At 43.0% G+C, this 20,633-nt stretch overlaps 2 protein-coding genes across 7 annotated transcripts in view; both read left to right on the forward strand.

Annotated features, from left to right (window-relative positions):
* Positions 1 to 4,786, forward strand: part of ZSCAN26 (zinc finger and SCAN domain containing 26) — a 17,241-nt gene extending 12,455 nt beyond the window's left edge. For both annotated transcript variants that reach the window (XM_082415406.1, XM_082415405.1), the window contains one exon: positions 437 to 4,786. In XM_082415406.1, coding sequence (XP_082271532.1) covers positions 437 to 1,338 — 902 coding nt within the window. In that variant the 3' untranslated portion in view covers positions 1,339 to 4,786. The remainder of the gene's footprint in view (positions 1 to 436) is intronic.
* On the forward strand, positions 1,373 to 18,711 carry LOC309638887 (piggyBac transposable element-derived protein 1-like). 5 transcript variants are annotated; one of them, XM_082415332.1, is made up of 8 exons: positions 1,375 to 6,303; positions 7,455 to 7,864; positions 9,243 to 9,399; positions 12,977 to 13,065; positions 14,582 to 14,711; positions 15,352 to 15,448; positions 18,022 to 18,095; positions 18,577 to 18,711. In XM_082415332.1, exons 2-7 carry the CDS (start codon positions 7,469 to 7,471, stop codon positions 18,041 to 18,043), a joined length of 891 nt encoding a protein of 296 aa, XP_082271458.1. In that variant the 5' UTR covers positions 1,375 to 6,303; positions 7,455 to 7,468; the 3' UTR covers positions 18,044 to 18,095; positions 18,577 to 18,711. The 5 variants fall into 5 exon arrangements, with proteins under 5 accessions (XP_082271460.1, XP_082271459.1, XP_082271458.1 ...); XM_082415334.1 differs by lacking the exon at positions 18,577 to 18,711 and having other exon boundaries at positions 1,373 to 6,303; positions 15,307 to 15,448; positions 18,022 to 18,039; XM_082415333.1 differs by lacking the exons at positions 18,022 to 18,095; positions 18,577 to 18,711 and adding an exon at positions 16,182 to 16,356 and having other exon boundaries at positions 1,374 to 6,303.
* Positions 18,712 to 20,633: the final 1,922 nt, after the last annotated feature.

Below are 20,633 nucleotides of genomic sequence, written 5' to 3' on the forward strand. Positions count from 1 at the left end.
GCACCACGTCTGCATTTCCAGTTTATTTCTTCATTTCTGGTGCTAGCCCTTTCTTATTGGCCCTGGGGTACTCAGTTGACCTAGCTTTCTAATTTTCCACATGAGGCCATTATCAAGAACATACAGCCATGCCCTTTATGACAGTTTGCTTGCTTGCTAACTTCTGTGTGTCTGTATGTATGTATAGATGTGCGTATCACATGATAAACGTCAAACCATTTAAAATAAGTTGCCTCTCACCATAATCCCCCAAAGGCAGCCACCGTTAAACAGTTTCTTATGTATCATTCCATGTATGTTCTATGCAAATACCAGCACCCACAACATTTCCACTTTGCACACATGGCTTGATTCAATTTTTTTTCCTCCTAATTGTAGATTCCTTTCCCTAAGCACCAAAAAACAAGTAACTGGTGGTATATATTTAATGTTTCAGGTGAGGAGACAAGGATTGAGAACGGGAAGGTGGTTGTAGACACAGACTCCTGTGGAGGAGTGGAATCATCTGGGAAAATACCTGAACCCAAAGAGGCTCATTATGAGGACTCTAACTTGGATAGGCAGCAGGCCAAGGCCAAGGAGAAGACTGACTATAAATGCTCAGAATGTGGGAAGGGGTTCATCCAGCACTCAGACCTGATTAAGCATGAAGGTTCACACACGGGAGAAAAGCTCTGTGAATCTGAAGTGTGTCAGAGTTCTAGTCTTACTGGACATCAGAAAATCCACTCTGGAGAGAAAGGTCATCAGTGTCATGAGTGTGGGAAAACCTTTCAGAGAAGTTCACACCTTGTCAGACATCAGAAAATCCATCTTGGCGAGAAGCCTTATCAGTGCAAGGAGTGTGGAAAAGTCTTTAGCCAGAATGCAGGCCTTTTGGAACATCTCAGAATCCATACTGGAGAGAAACCTTACCTGTGTATCCATTGTGGAAAGAACTTTCGGCGCAGCTCTCACCTTAATCGACACCAGAGAATTCACAGTCAGGAGGAGCCCTGTGAGTGCAAGGAGTGTGGGAAAACCTTTAGTCAGGCCCTGCTCCTCACCCACCATCAGAGAATCCACAGCCACTCCAAAAGCCATCAGTGTAACGAGTGTGGGAAAGCCTTCAGTTTGACCTCAGACCTTATTCGACACCACAGGATTCACACTGGAGAAAAACCTTTCAAGTGTACTGTATGCCAGAAAGCCTTCCGACTAAACTCACACCTTACTCAGCACGTGAGAATCCACAACGAGGAGAAACCGTACGAGTGTAATGAATGTGGAGAAGCCTTCAGGCAGAGGTCAGGTCTTTTTCAACATCAGAGATATCACCACAAAGACAAACTGGCTTGATGAGGTGTCCTCTCCTTATGGACCATCAGAGACAGTACATTAACAAGCAAGGTGGCACTTTAGGAAAAGTCACTCTAGCCAACTCTGGCAGAGAACTCTTGGGCACCAAGTTGGAGGCTATCTGCCTCCTCTCTCTTTCCTTCATTTTCCTTGTAGTCAGCTTTGGGCCACAGTAATTTGACCCTAGATCCTGGGGGATCAAAGGTAAATAGCATTCTTTACTGCAGGACTTCTCAGAGCCTTTAGCATGCTAAATGCATAGCTATGTATCTCCAAGTAGTAGAGAGCCTCATGATTGAGTGAGGGCTTTAAGTCAGCAATGAATCAAGTGTCCACAGATTTACAGGCTTAAACAGAACAAGAGCAGGTTGATATTTTTACATATGCTACAGCAACAGACTCCTATACAATAAAACCAATGATGTTTGGAAATATATCACACTCAAAGGTATCTTAAAGCACAGGTTAATGGTGAACATTTTCGCCCACTGGTTTTACTATGCTGCCTGCCCCTAGCATTATCCCCTCCTTCCCCACCCCCAATCAGCATTTTGGAAAGCAAAGATGATCTAATTTTACCATTTCGCAGCCCCATGCCTGCCATGATACCTATTGATTCAAGTTAGAAAGTAAGGTTTTATTTAGACTATGGAAGAGATTTCATAAGCCATTTGAATGAACTGGGCTGAATTAATCCAAGTATAAACTATTTTACTTCATAACTCCAGTGTCAGTATAGTGGCTGCTGCATAGAAACTTCAATAAATGGGGAAAGAAATTGGACTTTTTTTCCTTTAATACTGAGGACAGAATTTTAAAATGCTGCTTGTTCTGGAATTTTGAAAGTTAAATCAGAAAATCAGCTTGGAAGAGATCATGATCTTCATGTGAATACCAAAATGTCATGGTAATTATGAAGAATATTAAGCTTAGGGAAGTCCACTTCTGAATATATCACCAGGATGATAAACATCACTTGCTGATTGGTGGTAGCTGCTTGGGGTACTTCTCAGTCTGTCACGTGAGTGGGAAGACTGGTGAGCCCTCATGTTTTGCTGAGGTTTTTGTTGAGCTGCATATAGTTTAAAAACAACCAAAAAAAGTGGGAATGATGTAATAAAAGTTCGTTTTTCTCTTAAATAGAAAAGGCCAGAGACAGCAGTCCAGCACTGGTAAGGTGGTTTCATGACATCACTAGGGAACCCAGCCTCTGCCTTTCATGCCATCATTCCTTAAGGTCATCATATGATCCTTGATGGCTGCTGAAGCTCCAGCCATCACATGCAAAATGTGGACAAAACGCAGAAGGACAAAAGAGACTCCTCCTGGTCAGTCAGCTCCCTTTAAGCAGCCTTCCCATAAATCACTTCAGTGGGTGTATCATAGGCCAAATCTTAGAAAAGGGAAGCTGGAAAGTGTGTCTTATTCTGGGTTGCAGAATGCCCAGCTGAAAATCAGGCTTCTGTCACTAAGAGTAAAGGAGAGAATGAAGGCTGAAATGGGCACTTAGGGGTCTTTTATATAGATATATTTATTTATTTTTATTTTTGGCTGTGTCGGGTCTTCCATTGCTGCGTGCGGGCTTTCTCTAGTTGAGGAGAGGGGGCTATTCTTTGTTGCGGTGGTGGGCTTCTCATTGTGGTGGCTTCTCTTGCTGCGGAACACGGGCTCTAGGCGTGGGCTTAGTTGCTCCATGGCATGTGGGATCTTCCTGGACCAGGGATCAAACCCGGGTCCCCTGCATTGACAGGCAGATTCTTAACCACTGCGCCACCAGGGAGGTGCCTGGCACTTAGGAGTCTTTGACCCACTTCCCACTCGGATCTGAGTGGGTGCAAGCTGACCAGAAGCAACAGTTAATACCATTCTCTGGAGGAGGACCAAATCAGCAGGAGAAGCAGCTGTAATTTTTTGAGAAATTAAAGAATTTTATGGAAAGTCAGTCATATTCCATTGCTTAGGAAACCATAAAGGTATGTGTCTTTATTCTGCCTTTATGAGTAAAATTAAGTTGATAACGGATCTTTCCAAGAGTTTTAAGGGGTGTGCTGAGGTTAGTACCTAAACATTTAGCTCCATGTCGTAGTTTAAATCTATTTGATTCTGTTCAGTTTAAGGAAAGAACATGGAATATCTTTATTATTTTCATTAAAAAGCAAAGATAATTAAAAGATTCAAAGTATGAAGAATTGATATATACCTTAAATATCTGGAAAATTTATTTTGGCTTTCTCTTTTCATGATGATTCCATAGTATAGGTATTAGAAGCAATCTAAGTTCATTGACACCTTAACCTAATTCTTCCTTACAGTTCCAAAGGAAATGGTGTTCTCATCTGTACCCTGGGGCAGATCCATAACCACCTGGGCAAAATTTTGGATACAGATATATTTAAATAATGTGTTTTCCTTATTTATTCCTGAAAATTATAGAAACATTGAACAAAGGGCAAATGTTATAACAGATCTTGATTGGGGTTTTGCTTGCAATGTAAGACATCCTAGACACCCTAAAAGGCGGTTAAAAATCTTTTCAGAGAGCAGAAGTCCAGGAAGATTAACTGTATTGCAGCAGTATCTTCTACTGATCAGCCATTTCTGTTTGGGTCTGCGTTTTTTGTTTTTTTTTTTAATTAATTAATTAATTTTTGGCTGCGTTGGTCTTTGTTGCTGCGCGTGGGCTTTCTCTAGTTGTGGCGAGCGGGGGCTAATCTTCGTTGCCCTTGTGGTGCGCAGGCTTCTCATTGCGGTGGCTTCTCTGGTTGCGGAGCATGGGCTCTAGGCACACGGGCTTCAGTAGTTGTGGCACGTGGGCTCAGTAGTTGCGGCTCACAGGCTCTAGAGCGCAGGCTCAGCAGTTGTGGAGCACGGGCTTAGTTGCTTCGCGGCATGTGGGATCTAACGGGTCCCCTGCATTGGCAGGCAGATTCTTAACCACTGCGCCACCAGGGAAGTCCCTGGGTCTGCTTTTTAAAGAGTTTTTAAAGAATAGTTTTACTGTCAAAATTGAAAGTCTTTTCACATGTTAATTGGTTGGTAAGTAACATGTTAATTCTGATTTTGAACCGCTGTGTTCACCTTGGCTGAATTATTCTATTAGATTCTCCTTTTACTCTTAAACAGCAGTGCCCTTAAAAATTAAATAAGGGAGCTGTATATCAAAATTTAAATGCACATGCCCTTTGACAAATAAATTTCAGTGTGTGTAGTATTTTTATCTAGAAATATACTCATAAAACCATGTAAAGATATTAAATGGTGTTCTCTACTTAACAAAGAAAAAATATAGTAGGAATAGTTAAGTAAATTAACCCGTACAATGGAATACTAGTTAGCTGTTAAAAGATAAAGTGGTATGGAAAGATCTCCAAGCTTTCTTAACTGAAAAAGATAAGGTGCAAAATTATATTGTGATGCCAGAGGTGGTTTAAAATACATACTTATTAAACAGATGTTTAATGAGTGCTACTATGTGGCTGTTAGCGTCCTGGGAAGATATACACAAAATATTAACAATGGTTAACTCTGGGGAGTGGGATACTTTTCATTTTATAGTTTCTATGCAACTTGTGTTTTAACTGTACATATATGATCTGTATATTTAAGCTTTTAAAATTTGTGCTGCTTGCTGTATTGTAATCTTTATTCATCTGTTCCCCCAGCAGCCTGTGAGGACTCTAGAGACAGAAACTCACTTTTGTCTTCATCATCTAGTTGTTTTTTAATTGAAATGATTGCAGAAATGAGGGGCAGGCTGGGAACGTCCCCATGGCCTGGTGGGGACTCAGCAACTGAGCAGGGCGGGCGGTGGCTGCGGGGGTCCGCCAGGCGTACCAGTGAGACATGCGGCCGCATTCCTAGAGAGGCATGGAGCCGGCCGGGCTGAGGTTAGGCTGCCGCACGGCGGGAGGGGAAGTCTGACCCCGAGTCCCGACGGCAGGAAGCGGCACACGCCCGGGCCCTGCGGGGACAGGCGGCTGGCTCTTCCCGACTGTGGAGAGCCGGGCCTCCGCCCTCCGGTGGGGCTTTTCAGTGGGTCGGCCACGTCTTCGTTGTGCATGTTCCTTGAACTTTTGGTCCGTTAACGAGCAATTAGACACTCGCCGAGTGCCCGCTATATGCCAAGCGCTAGGAGCTGGGGGGACAATCTCAGTAAGATGCGTTCTGGGCCCGCCGCAGGTCCCGGCTACCAACATCCCAGTACATCTACGTGCCTCCGGCAAGACGTCCGCCAGTATTTGTTGAATACCAGGTAAGCCCAGGCTCGCTGAGGTCATGCAAAGGTAAACCCCTGTCCTCAAGGGGCAGGGGTGGTGGTGGTGGTGATGCGGGGTGTGATCTGTAATGCGGGTTGGAGAGGGAAACGGGTTGGTGAGGCAGGTTTGAGCTCACTTTTCCATGGGAACACCCTCCACCTGAGTGGCTCAGAGGACAGAAGACTGTACATTAGGTTTGGGGGTGGCATTTGCACGGGGCCTTGGGAATATACCGTTAGAAGACTGGTCGTGGCCATAAAGTACAAGGTTGGTGGAACAAATCTGAGTATCAGCTGGCAGTGATACGAGGCATTTGGGAAGACGATGGCTTTCTTGGAGGTAGGGTCTATGTCTTTTATTATGGGGTTAGCGTTATGCTTGGAAAATGACATGCTCGATAAATGTTTATCGAGTGACAAACACACAAGTCAAACTCAGTTAAGATCAGATCCTGGGGAGTTTGAATTTAGTTCAACAAGGAGCAGTTGAAACCCGCTTTTTGGTGGGACAGGTGTGTCGAATATGTTTCGAATTGTGCTTTAGGAAATTTCGATCCAGTGATGATGGAGTGTGTGGTGCGGCAGGAATACCACACAGAAAATGATTGTAATAGCGAATGCAAATCGTAAAGCAGGAGTAAAAAGGAAGGAATGGCTGCAAGAGGCGTTGTGGAGGAAGAACTGACTGGACTCAGGGTGATTATATATATGTAAGCTGGTTTTGAGCCTGAATGCATGGAAGGTGGTGGTGATGCCAATAGAGACTGAAAAATACAGAGTGAGTGCAGCTTTGAGGGGACTCTGATTTCAGTTTGGGATGTGTTGAAATTACAGTGCAGGAGAGGCCCAAGATGTAAGTTTGGAATATGAAAGGCAAGTCAGAGCCAGACAGAGATTTAAGTGTTCTTAGAATAGAGACATATTGAATTTTGATTAACTGATATCACAAAAGGAACGGGTGAGAAGAGAAACAGAAGTTGAAGTATTTCTACTGTTTGTTATCTAGTGTTACATAAAAAAATAAAGCCCCAAACTTAGTGGCTTAAAACAACCTCAGCTTATTCTTATGATTCCATGGATTGACTGGGCAGTATTACTGGAGTTACTCATGTGGCTGCTGGTCAGTCAGCTGGGGACTAGGCCCAGCTGGGCTCCAGCTGGGGCTCCGTGGTTCTCTTGCACGTGACCTCTGCATGGCTAGCTTGGGCTTTCTCACAGCATGGAAGTCTCATGGCTGTGTGTCTGGCACTACAAGAGCACTTCCTCTTACATTGTCATTTCTGCCATATTCTATTGGTTAAAACAAGTCACAGGTCAGCACAGACTCAAGGGAAGGAAAAGTAGACTCTACCTCATGATGAGAAAAGTGACAAAATCTCATCATAACAGGTTTTAGGGGATGGAGGCTTTGGAAACAGTCTACCTCACCTACATTTAAGGTGGAGTATTCTGTGAGAAATATGCAGAGATAGATGAACTTTAAGAGTATATTAATCTGTCCATAAAGGCAGCCGTCTGGCTCCTCCATGGATCAAATTATCCCTTCCCTCCATCTAAAGTATAAGCTGCTCAAGCATTCTTATTGTTAACCCTTCTTCCCTGGTATCCCTACCTTACATCCCTTACCTCTGGGCTCAACTCCCTTAGGATTCAAGGTAGACTTCTGATTAATTTCACTGATATTGGCAAGCAGGCTCAGTTTTTGAGCATCACTTAGAGTGGGGACAAAAATATGAGTATGTTACATAGAGTTTTGAAGCTCTTATAATTTTTATGTTACTGATCAATTCTTATGCTTCAGATGTACATTTGGAAAAACATTTCTGGAGCATAGACCTCAGCTAAGTGAACCTTTTTCTAGCCTTTAAGGTCAACATGGATGAAGCTTTGCCAGGCCCCGCTCCTGAGAATGGAGACAGCCTTGTGAAAGTGAAGGAGGAAGATCCCACATGGGAGCAGATGTGCAGCTCACAGGAGAGCAGCTCCCACACTCTGGAGCTTTGCCGCCTGCGCTTCCGGCGGTTCTGCTACCAGGAGGTAACTGGGCCCCGGGAGGCTCTGGCCCAGCTCCAAGAACTTTGCCATCAATGGCTGCGGCCGGAGACCCACACCAAGGAGCGGATCCTGGAGCTGCTGGTGCTGGAGCAGTTCCTGACCATCCTGCCTGAGGAGCTCCAGGCCTGGGTGCAGGCGTATCCTCTGGAGAGCGGGGAGGATGCAGTGACAGTGCTGGAGAATCTAGAGAAAGACACAGGAGACTCAGGACAGCAGGTGGGAAGAGAATGTGCGTGGTGGCCTGGGAGAAGTAATGGTGAACATTTGTCTGTTAAGTTTTAACTTTTTACTTTGAAGTAATTTACAATTTATAGAAGTTTTGGGAGAGTAGTACAGAGAACTACTGTGTACTCTTCACCCAGATTCACCAGTTGTTAACATTTGTTACAGGATGTGCCCCTCTCGTGTGTGAGCACTTGCTCCCTCTCTCACTCTCTGTATACGTACATATATGTGTGTACACACACACACACACATACACACAGGCTCACACATTTTTTTTCTTGAACCATTTGAGATTGGAGTTAGTTGGGGATACCATACCCCTTTATCTCTAAACACTTCAGTGTGTATTTCTGAAGAAGAAAGATAGTCTCTTGTATAACCAGAATACATATTATCAAGTTTTGGGAAATTAAAATTTTTATGATACTATCACCTCAACAGTAGTACTTGTTTAGATACATCCATGATAACCCAGTAGTATTCTTTATGACAATTTTGCCCCAATCCAGGATACAGTCCAGCATCACACATTACATTTAGTTGCCGTCTCTTCAGTCTTCTTAGATCAGGAAAGGTTGTTCAGTCTTCCTTTGTCATAACAATGACATTTTTGAAGAGTACAGACCAGTTATTTTTTGGAATGCCCCTCAATTTGGGTTTGCCTTGTATTTTCTCATGATGAGACCCAGGTTGTGCATTTTGGCTAGAATACCACGGAAGTGACATTGTGGTCTCCTCAGTGCATCACATCAGGAGACACATGGTGATGGATTGTCCCATTACTGATGAGGTTAAGGTGGTATCTGTCAGATTTCTCTACTATAAAGTTACCATTTTCCCCTTTGTAATTAATAAGAAATTTGTGGGAAGCATTTTGAGACAGTGTACATACCCTATTTCTCATTGAACTTCCACCCACTAGTTAAGCATCCATCTGGGTTTTTGTTTTGTTTTTCTAGGCAGGGATCTTTGCCTGTCTTGTGTCTCTTCTTTGCCACTATATCCCCAGCATGTAGAACAGAGCCTGGCTTTTAGTAGGCATTCAGTCCATATTTGCCAAATGAGTGAATGTCTCTGTCTTGCTACTCTGTCTTACTTGCTGCTGCTTAAGGATTAAATGGGGCTTGTCTGGTGTTCCCTTGAGGATATCCCTAACTGTTGTTCAGCCCAGTTCCCACCAGGATGCCTTTTCTTTTCTTTTCTTTTTTAACATCTTTATTGGAGTATAATTGCTTTTCAATGTTGGGTTAGTTGCTGCTGTATAACAAAGTGAATCAGCTATACATATACATATATCCCCACATCTCCTCTCTCTTGCGTCTCCCTCCCACCCCAGGATGCCTTTTCAAAGTGAACCTTTTGTCCCCAGGTTTCTGTCTACAGTCAGGGACAGGACATGCACCTACCGGTGACAGAATATCAAGGAACCTCTTTGGAGTGTCAGAGGCCCCAACTACTGCCTGGGGTAACCACCTTGAAGTGTGAGCCCCCAGAGCCCCACCAAGAGGTCGCCCAAGAAGTGAGTGGTGAGTGCCGGAGGGTGAGTTTAGTAAGGACACTGGGAGCAGGCCGCTGGCAGGTGCATGGCCTTCTAAGTAAAAGCTTGTTTATCTGTGGGTTTTTTGTTTGTTTGTTTGTTTTTTTGTTAGCCCTATACCTAAGCAAACTTTTAAAAACATTTGGAATTGTAAAATGTTAGAAGTCTAAGATCTCATTCAACACCCTTAATAGTTAGGAAAACCAAAACTCAGAGTTTAAGTGACTTGACCAGGGTCAACAGAGGCAGAGTTAAGTCACATGACCTTCTGACCAAGATTCTCTCTTTACTATATATCTCTATTCCACATTTCTAATTCTACATTTGTGAATATTTTAAATATTTACTTGGTAGCTTTCCATAAATTTGTCTTTTTCCCATGGTAACATTTTCTTCAGTAGCCTCCCTGCCTCTAATCTTTCAGTAATTTACATACAGCTTTAGGTTTAAACAGGTTCTCTCCTTCCTGCACTTGGAGTGTACCCTCCTGTGTGCACGGCTCTCTCACTTTCCGTATCCATCCCAGCTACTGGTTACATTTCAGCTGTGTGCAGTAGGATAGGCCATGCAAAGAAGGCAAAGTCTGCGGCCTGCAGTTTGCAGATGGCTTGAGAACACACAGAAGCATACAGATCGTTCAAAAAGGAGACCTCAGAACTCCGTAGTGCAATGTTTTTTAACCTTTGTGGTGAGGGATGCTATCATTTTCCCCCAGAATTTATTGAAAAGGATTAACTCTCTTCCCTGGAAAAGGCGTACAAAATGATGCACACAACTTCATGATTTACCACATTGGTTTACAGTCACCACATTGGTGATCTGTGAATATTGATATTTTGATATTAAGTACAGAATAAATGGTTCATATAATAAATGATATGAGAACATTCAAGGGAGATAAAAGAAAATGTATGACGCTCAGATTACTTGTGATATTTACCCATTGGAGCATAAATAGAACTTGATATTTCTTTACTTACTTGACTGATAGTTCTTATTTCTTTGCTTATTAAAAACCACCATGACATGAAGCCCAAATGTTTTACGTGAAGAAGTTTAGAGGTGGTAGGGAGCCTTACGGCCCTGGGGTTGGGAAAGCTTTCCTGGAGGCATGAGCCTGCATTGAGCCTTGATAGATGAGAGGATTTGCAGTGGAGCAGGCATAGGGTGAGCATTCCCATCTACCTGTGAGATGATGAACATGCATCTGCTGAAATCAGTTTCATCGCATTTTGACTGTGGAGGGGGAGGGGTAATGAAGAATGGAGGTATTTGTCAGAATGGTGATGGTAATTGACAGAAAGATAGCAGCGGTCATAGGATATAGGATTCTTTTGTGAGCATGAGCTGGCTCACAGAACTGGACTCCAGCAGCATCTACTGGGCGGAGGGGGGGCTTCTTCGGTTCTCTAGGTCCCCGTGCGATGCGCCACTGCTGTGGTGTGTGTAATCAGGATGCTCTGTGGTCCTTTAGGAAGCACACCCTGTCATTCTCAAGGGCTTTTTATACCCTCTTAGGCCCTCCCAAATATTCTAGAGACTCTGGCTAAGGGCCTCCCTGCCTACTAGTCATAACCCAAGCACATTTCTCCAGGATACCTGCGACCAAATGAACTGAAGATCAATTTCCCAGGCTACCTGCATTCCCTCCTCTCCTGCTAGTATTTTCAATGGGGTAATAAGTCAACCAGCATGACAGGAGGGTGGGGTTTGTTTAGGGGAAAGAGTGGGTGGGGGGAATGGGAAGGTCAGTTGGGGCCATTTTATGGGGTGTTTAAATTCAAACCAGGAGGTTTGGACTTTATCATTAAAAAGTTGGGTGCCATTGAAGCCTTTTTTTAAAGTCAAAAATATGATTTATAGTGACTGTTATTTGTGTGTATATAGTATTTCATTCTCACCTGTCATGGAACACTAGATTTAAAATGAAAACTATTGAGTACTTTATTTTTGCCAGTCTCTTAGTGCTCAAATGTGATTGATTCTTAGGGTCAGACACATTGTTAAATTTTCGATATGTTGATCGAGAAGTAGAAAAGACCTTGAGATCATTTTATTCATTGCAGCTTAAGCCCATTTTCTCTTGTTCTGTCTTTGGCAGAGATATAGAGCAACAGATCAGTGTGGTATTTGTAGTGAACTTTAATATGTTTGAAAACATTCCTCCGCCTTCTTCCCAGGCTTAACCCTAATGCTTTTGCACTTCAGGAGGATTATAAGAGGCAAACACAGAGTCTGATCTGACCTTTGCTCTCTCAAATTTCCCATTGCTGTTGATCTCTTTCCTCACTGCATTATACCTTTGCCCCCTTCCATTCTCTCTTGCCATTCTGCCTCTCCTCAGCTTAGCCCTTTCTCTGACAGCAGACCTGCTTTACACTGTGCTTTTTAAGCTGTTGGTTGTTTGGCGTGTATGCATTGTGGGGAGGTAAGTTAGTAACAGTGAATCAGGGGCAAGGCTATTTTATTTTTCTAGCAAGGCTTATTTGCTCTAGATATGAAACAACAGCAACAAAAAGATTCCACAGTGATCCACTGTGTCTGGAGCAAGGAAGAGGGGTACTATGTTCTATGTTATATTTTGGGTTAGAATTATCCCCTGTGCTCTTCATTTAGTGATTCTGGGCTCCTTATATTGTTGCCATCTTGAAAAATAATGATACACTACCTTGTGTGGGGTCTTACAATTTACAGAGGGCTTTTACAGAGAGTTTTTATGTTACCTCAATCTTCATTAACCTTGTAAAGTAGACTGTGTTCTCCCCATTGTACAGATAAGGAATTGGAAAGAATCTTTTTAAGTAACAGTGCAGTGCCTGGCACCTTGCGATCATTATGACTGTCTGAATTATTGTTACAGTTTCCAGTGTGGCAGATTCTCAAATGTTCTCCTAGCTCACGGTTAGCATCTCTTCTATGTATGTATGTATGACTATTTTTGTGTGTGTGTGACTTTTTTTACTGATGTACAGTTGATTTACAATGTTGTGTTAGTTTTAGGTGTACATGTATGACTATTTTTTTAGAGCAGTTTTATGTTAAGCAAAATTGGAAGAAAGGTACAGAGATTTCTCATCTACCCCCTGCCTCCCCCCATACGTTGCCTCCCCCATTATCAACTCTATTTTTTGTATCTTTATTTTCTCTTTTCATCTTCCTCTTATCTGCTTTCCTGTTTCCCCTTTGCCTTATCTCTCTGTTCTCCACTTCTTTTCGTTCTTCTTTGTTCTCTGGTTAATGTTTCCTTTATCACCAAGTTCTGCCTTCCCTCTCCTTATTTTCATCAATAATTTCTAATTTTTCTTTATGAATGTGAAAGTGCATCACTGTAGAGCACCCCATGAGTTCATAAACACCACTTATTTTGTGGGTAGGGACCCTAAAGTTTTAGAATTTTAGAATTCTGACAGAATGAAAGCATATATGATGTTCTAGCGTAAGATCTGTATCTTAGTTCCTGGATGTTTAACAAACATAAGAAGATTTGGGGCCTGGGTCCCCCACAAAGGTCTCTCTCCTAAAAGCCACTGTGTCTCATTCAGGACTCTTGTCTCTTCCTTCCACAGGGCCCGCTCCCCAGGGACCAGCCCCTCTCCAGGAAGAGAATCCCAGAGACCAGGCAGCAGTACCAGGGTCTAACTCAGCGAGGTCCCAGGTGAGCAGGCTGCCCGGGCTATGCGAACCTCAGTAGCAGCCCTCCTTCCCTCGACCACCTATCCCTTGCCCTTCTCTTGGCTCACACTGCTCACCCTGGGAGCCTTTCAGGTGGCACAGTCCCTCTGCCTTCACCTTGTCACAGAATATCACAGACCATTTGTGCCTCATCCAGGGAGCTCACATAGATTACATGCAGTGGCCTCATTCCATACCGTATGCAGGAGGCACATCCAAATCTCAAGGTATGAGAATAAGGGGCAGAGTTAGGCCCTTGGTTTCAGAAAGTGCCTCTACTCATTTGATGCTCAGTGACTGATGTGTTATCTTTTGAGGGGGTCTCTGGTTTCTCTCCCCAGTCTGAGAAGCAGTACTCTTCCTCATATTACTTTATAGTCCCAGTGTTCTGCACATACCCAATTAATATTTGGTGATGATAATGGAAATTCTGTGTATCCAAGGCAAAACTTCACATCTTCTTCACAGAATAGACTCTTGGTTTTTTTTCCCCCTTATTCTCTTAGTGGTCCAATCATTTTCCTAGTCATTTAGTTAAAAAATATTTAAGTCTCCTATTTAAGTCCTCTGCTGCTGAGTCAGTTTCCTCAAGAACAGGGTCTTCATGGAGTCCTTTCCTCACTCTGTGACTTTTAATTCATTCTTAGTCCTATCAGACCTAGTGCCTCCTGTTCTTAACAAATACTTCACCTTCCTGAAAAGAAATGTATAGCAAGTAAAACTTACCTATATGTATATTTAAATCAATATAATTATCTAAAATGCTATATAATGGAGAAACAAAAAGCAATTTATTAAAAAAAAAGTATTTCAAAAATGCAAATGTCTGGACATGATCACACCAAGAAATAACAAAGTAGTTAAACGTTTGCACTGATGTGTAATCATTAGATTTGAATTAAGGAGGAATAAGAAGATCAAAAGGCTAGGAAAACGAAAGGGCAGAGATGTGGGTGGACAGTAGAATGAAACTAGCATTGAGTCAAATAATGAAAGACCAGCCAGAGAAAGAGAAAAATAACATTAATTGAAGTAGAGCTAAGATGAAGTTATGGCTTGTATTGTGTCCCGAAAAGATATATTGAAGTCCTAACCCCAGGTACCTATGACTGTGATCTGATTTGGAAATAGATTCTTTGTAGATGTAATCAAGTTAAGATGAGGTCCTACTGGAGGAGGGTGGGCCCAGCATCCAACGGTCGATGTCCTTATAAGAAGGCCTTGTGAAGACAGGGAGACACACAGGGAGAAGGCCATGTGAGGGCAGAGGCAGAGACTGGAGTGATGCATCTACCAGCCAAGGAAAACTCAGGATTGCTGACAACCCCCAGAAGCTGGGAGAGAGGCAGGACAGTCGTCCCTTAGACCTTCGGAGAGAGCAGGGCCCTGCTGGTTGGCTTGGTACGACTGGTCTGCAGTGTGGTATTCAACACCCTTCACACCTGGACCCCTTATCCTTACCACAGTGAAGACTGAGAGGCCATTTTTTGCCTTTTTAGACATCAGTGAAGACTGAGGAAGCAGCAGCCCAGGCCCTTGTCCCAGAGGAGTGGCCACATCTGAGTCTGGCCCAGAGGAACATCTATGGAAACTCGGCTCAGGAGAAGGTTACAAACATCAGTCTGATGGGTAAGGACAGGCCTCTGGCTGGTCCCCAGCTGTGCTCACCTTTCCCATCATTAACCCTGACTCGGCCCTTGTGAACCCACATTTCCTACATGCCCTCACCCTTCCTTCCCCTTCTTCGGGCCTCTGCCTCCGCACTTCTCTCAGCCCCTGCCAGTTTGAATCCCTCCCAATCCCCTTATCTTCTTCTGTTGCTAATCACTACTGATTCTTGCTGTTATCTTCTCTGATCATGATTCCCTCAACATCTCCTCCTCTGCTCCCTTTTTTCTTCCCTTTTCAAGGGTCCCATATAATTTGTCATCTTCAGACATCCCTTAATATCTGAAAGTTCCACAAACACCCTGCCTCATCTCTTCTTTACCTCAGAGGACGTTCTCTTCACTCTCTGTGAACACTACTGTCTATGTGTAATTTTCTTTAAATATGCTTTGCCCTGTTAGATACTCTCCCCTGCAAATTGACCTTTCTTATTATCTTCCTATACTCTGCCACATTTTTAGGACCGTTGTGACTGCACTCCTGGTACACCTGTTGATTTTTTGTTTGTTTTAATTTGGAACATCCTATTCCTTACCCTAGAGATTGTTTTTTCTAGATTCAGGCAACAAATGACATTTAAATCATTAACATATTATTTCAGCTGAAGAAGTTGTAACTAAAGATGGATTGTTTAACACAAAGCAAGAAACTTCTGAAGAAATGGAACGAGGTGCTGAGGTCTCAGGAATACCCAACAGGTGAGTGTCCATGGTCCTAAGTAGAACAAATCCTACAGATGTAAGAAGAAATTGAAATGAAACGGGAGAAACAAGTTGGTAAAAGCCTGCTTCCCTGGAATAATACAGAAAGAGTAACACTCACTTCTGTGATCATAGGGGGTCCCATGCCAAGGAGGTGACCTGCCAGTATATCATAATTATACAAAACTTTCCGTTGGTACACAGTTGCCTCCAAGAATCCTCTGACTCAGTTTACCTTGCCTGATCACTCTTCCCCTGGCTCCCTTATGTTGTGGGGCTACAGATACTGAAGCCAGAAAGAGAAGAAGATAGAGAAGCAGAGGATTTAGACAAGAGAGTGAGGGCTGCAGGTAAGGTTTGTTGCCATGATGGTTAAGAAAGAAATATCATCAGACCTGGAAGAGGACTTAGGGAAGACAGGTAGGGTATCTTCGACCTCCATTAGGAGAATCCTGAGCAAGAATTAAAAGGAGAGTAGCTGATGATGAAGGGACAAATTAAGGATAGTAGTGGGTGCTTAATGAGTGGTGGTTGTGGAATGAATGTCTAGCATAGGTGCTCCTAAAGCAGAAAGAGAGGGACCGGATCATGAGCAAAGGTTGGGTTCTGGTGAGGCCATTAACTCCTTGGAGACGTGAGAAGAGAAGAAAAAGGAAACAGCGTGCGATAATTACACTGAAGAGTAGGGCCGGGGATGAGGATTCTCCTTATTGACATTTGTTCATCTTAGGGAAACAGGGAGCTAAATCTCAGTTAAAAGAGAAATGTCCTGAAGCCTAAGAAGAGAAGTAAGATCTTTCATAAAGCTGGTAAAGTCCGAGCCAAGCTGCACTAAAGTAAGAGAGAGAACACTCTGACTTAGCTCAGAGTTATAACTGGAGAATAGGAACCTGCTGTTGTGTCTGTCAGGTACGTTTACATCAGGTAACTGAAACCATCCCTCACAGTGCCTCCGAGAATCAAGATAGCTTACTGTTTCACGTGACAAGAAGTCTGAAGGGGTAGGATGTTCTAGGTTTGGTGCTCCATCATGATGTCAAAGACGAGTGTACCCGCCCCCATGCCCCCAGCAACCTCCCCACTCATTCAGCAAGCATTTTATCACTCATATTTAGTCATGTGTAATACAGAGACCCTACTTTCAATAAGTCACATGAGGGTACAGTAGATGAGAAAACACAGAACACAATGCAGTATGATGACGTGCCCTGTAGCTATGATAGAGCATGCAGGAGAGGACTCAACAGAGATCTGGATACTGGAGAAGACCTCCCAGAAGAGGTAACATTTGAAACAAGCCCTGATGAGTAAGCAGGAATTTACCAGCTAAAGAGGAGGTGGATCAGAGAGAGGCAGAGAAAGAAAATGCAAATGCCTAGAGAGGATAGGAGAAGAACTAGGAGAGAAGAGTCACAGGAGCCATAGAAGATCATTTTATTATTTTATTTATTTATTATTTACTTATTTAGCTGCGCTGGGTCTTAGCTGCGGCATGCAGGATCTTTTAGTTATGGCATGCAGGATCTAGTTCCCTGACCAGCGATCGAACCCGGGCCCCCTGCGCTGGGACCGCAGAGTCTTAACCGCTGGACCACTAGGGACGTCCCAGAGGATCATTTTAAAGAGCAAGTTTCTGCTTGAAAAATTCTGGGTCCTCTTTGGAGTAGGAAAAGAAGTCATGTTTGGAGATAGACTGGTAGATTTGAGAAGAGTGATGAAGAGTGATGAAACACCTGCTGTGGGGAAAAGGGAAGAAAGGGACGAGAGGACATGAGAAGGATTTCTGGGCAGTGTTGAGTAACTAGCTGAGTTTTGGAGACCATCATATTTAGCAGTGTCAGTCTACCTAGTTGTTTGATTTCTCTGGCACTATTCACTCCTGGGTTAGGAACAGAGAAGACTAAGGATAGGGTTGATCTGGTGCTGAATTTTGCTGGTCCACCACTACAGAAGGACACTGGGGCAGGGTGATTGATTGGTGATCCTGGCAAGAGAAGGACTAAGGTGATGATGGATCACGAGGTCTAGACAGAATAGGAAGGTAGGTAAACGCAGGAGGAAATGGAGGAGTCAGAGTGAGAAGGAAGAACAGGTATTGTGGGACAAGAGTGTGAGGAGGCTAGAGTGAAAAGAAATTGGGGCTACAGAGTGAACTCTTGGAGTTTAGTTTTCACCAGTGGAAAGTTCAGTGTAGTGACAGGATTCAAGGAGGGTCCCTGAAGTTGAAGATGTCAGGGAACTCTAAGATGGATCTACCGAATGGATCATACACGCAGACATTAAAGACACCCAGGATGATAAATGCTCTAAGCAAACAAATAAATATATATAGTGTAAATTATATTACAACATACTCTTTTCACTGCTGTTTCCTCCCTTATGTCTTCTTAAATTAGTCTAATTTAATGTACCAACAGGACATTTGTAAATGAAATGCACATTTCTAGAATTAAAGAAGTTTGTGTAAAATAATACTTTCCATCTTAGTAACTTTAGCCTAGTTCCTTGAAAACTGCATAAAAATCAGTCCAAGGGCAATAAGTTTGAGTTTCTCTTTTGTTTCACCCCAGAAACAGTGCGTCCACCAGATGAATGCAGAACAAGGGGAGGCTAAATTGTTCCATGTTCAGAAATTCTGTGAGAGGTGAGGGGGCTCAGTAAATAACAACCCATTTCCTTGTCCAAATTCAGAACCAACTGATAGAGACACAGGAGTAAAACAGATGATTCTGGAAACCTCTGCTTTATGACTGACAGAAGCTAGACTGATAAAGCCGCTCAGAGGCAGAGCTAAGTGGCCGCATAGTGACAGCAGACCCTCCCCCCCCATAGGCCTTCCTGATCCATCTTGGGAGAAAAAGGAATATGGAATGTCTGCAACTTCCTTCTAAAGAGGACAGCCCAGTTCTTTCTCCCAGATTCAACAATTAGTTAAGTCATGAGGAGTGAGTGGGAAGTGGGAAGAGGCCAGAAATGTTCAGTCTGGCCAAAGCCCTCCCCATGGAAACATGAGGAGTGAGAAGGAAGTATTCCCCACAAAAGAATCCTTAGGCGTCATGGATTTATCCTGTACCAGTGAATAAGACTGAGAATTTTTATAGCATACGTTCTTTTTTCTTTCCCAGAGATTGTGTACTCCAGGCCCCTTGTAGTACCCCTGTTCCTGCTGAAAGGACAGTTGCACATTGGAACACTCTGAAGGACCGTCACCCTGCTGACATGTGGACTCGGATGCACATCTCATCCCTGGAATACGCTGCAGGAGACATTACCCGAAAAGGGAGAAAAAAAGACAAAGCTCGAGTGAGTGAACTGCTCCAAGGACTCACATTTTCTGGTGATTCAGATGTGGAAGAGGATGACGAGCCTGAGACTCAGCCTGCTCCAAAAAGACCAAAGGTGTCAAGCGTCCCAGAGAAGCACTGGACCAAAAGAGACATTAAACCCAACTTTCCAAGCTGGTCAGCTCTGGATTCTGGACTTTTGAATCTCAAGAGTGAAAAGTTGAACCCAGTGGAGCTCTTTGAGTTATTTTTTGATGATGAAACATTCAACTTGATTGTCAGTGAAACCAATAATTATGCTTCTCAGAAAAATGTCAACTTGGAAGTCACAGTTCAGGAAATGAGGTGTGTGCTTGGTGTCCTGCTTTTGAGTGGCCTTGTGAGGCGTCCCAGAAGGGGAATGTATTGGGAAATGTCTGATGCCGATCAGAACCTGGTTAGAGATGCAATCAGAAGGGACAGATTTGAATTGATTTTCTCATACCTGCATTTTGCAGATAATAGCCACCTAGATCAAAATGATAAGTTTACAAAATTGAGGCCTCTCATAAAGCAAATGAATAAAAATTTTCTCCTGTATGCTCCCCTCGAAGAATACTATTGTTTTGATAAGACAATGTGTGAGTGTTTTGATAGTGACCAATTCCTGAATGGGAAACCTATTAGAATTGGCTATAAAGTCTGGTGTGGTACAACCACACAGGGTTATCTGGTTTGGTTTGAGCCCTATCAAGAAGAGTCAACTATGATGGCAGGTAAAGATCTTGATCTTGGTTTAGGTGGAAATCTAGTGATGAATTTTGCTGATGTTCTTTTAGAGAGAGGTCAATATCCCTACCATCTGTGTTTTGATAGCTTCTTTACAAGTGTCAAATTGATGTCAGCCTTGAAGAAGAAAGGGGTGAGGGCAACAGGAACAATTCGTGAGAACAGGACTGAAAAATGTCCCCTGATGAGTGCAGAACATACGAAGAAAATGAAGAAGGGGTATTTCGATTTCCGAGTAGAAGAAAATGATGAGATAATTTTGTGTCGTTGGCATGGTGATGGTATTATCAGTCTGTGCTCCAACGCTGTTGGCATAGAGCCAGTCAATGAGATATGTTGTTTTGCCGATGACAAGGAGATCCCTCAGATAAGTCAACCTTCCCTAGTGAAACTGTATGATGAATGCAGGGAAGGTGTAGCTAAAATGGAACAGATCATTTCCAAATATAGGGTGAGAATAAGAGGCAAGAAATGGTACTCAGTTTTGGTGAGCTACATGATTGATGTAGCCATGAGCAATGCATGGCACCTGCACAGAGCCTGTAATCCAGGTGCTTCTCTAGAACTCGGGGATTTTCGGAGAGATGTTGCCCATTTCTACTTGGCGCATAATGCAAATATGTCAGATTAAGGCAGGTAAAACAGGTACAATGTAGACATTAGTAAGACACAGAAAAATCACAACTATACATCAGACTGTACCCAAAGCAAACCTGATGTATGTATACAATGAAATTATTAATTAAATGACTAATATTTCTTTTAAAAAAATCTATGTAGAGTTTCAAAAACTGTTATAACAATGTTAAAAATGATCTGTAAAAATGTTGAAATCTATTGGTATCTTTTTCTATGTCTAATTTTGATATCAAACGTGGGAAATCCTTTATTAGTTGAATTGATTAATTTGTGCATTTAAAGAATGAAATCCTGCCTCCTTTTCTTTTTTTCCTGGTAGTTTTCTCTGGGGAATGCCATTTTTTTCCTTTTTTTGGCTGCATTGGGTCTTTGTTGCTGCGCAGGGGCTTTCTCTAGTTGCGGCGAGTGGGAGCTACTCTTCATTATGGTGTGTGGGCTTCTCATTGCGGTGGCTTCTCTTGTTGTGGAGCACAGGCTCTAGGCACACGGGC

The sequence above is a fragment of the Balaenoptera physalus genome, assembly GCF_965194825.1.
Source record: "Balaenoptera physalus genome assembly, chromosome: 11".
In the NCBI taxonomy this organism is placed as follows: Eukaryota; Metazoa; Chordata; class Mammalia; order Artiodactyla; family Balaenopteridae; genus Balaenoptera; species Balaenoptera physalus.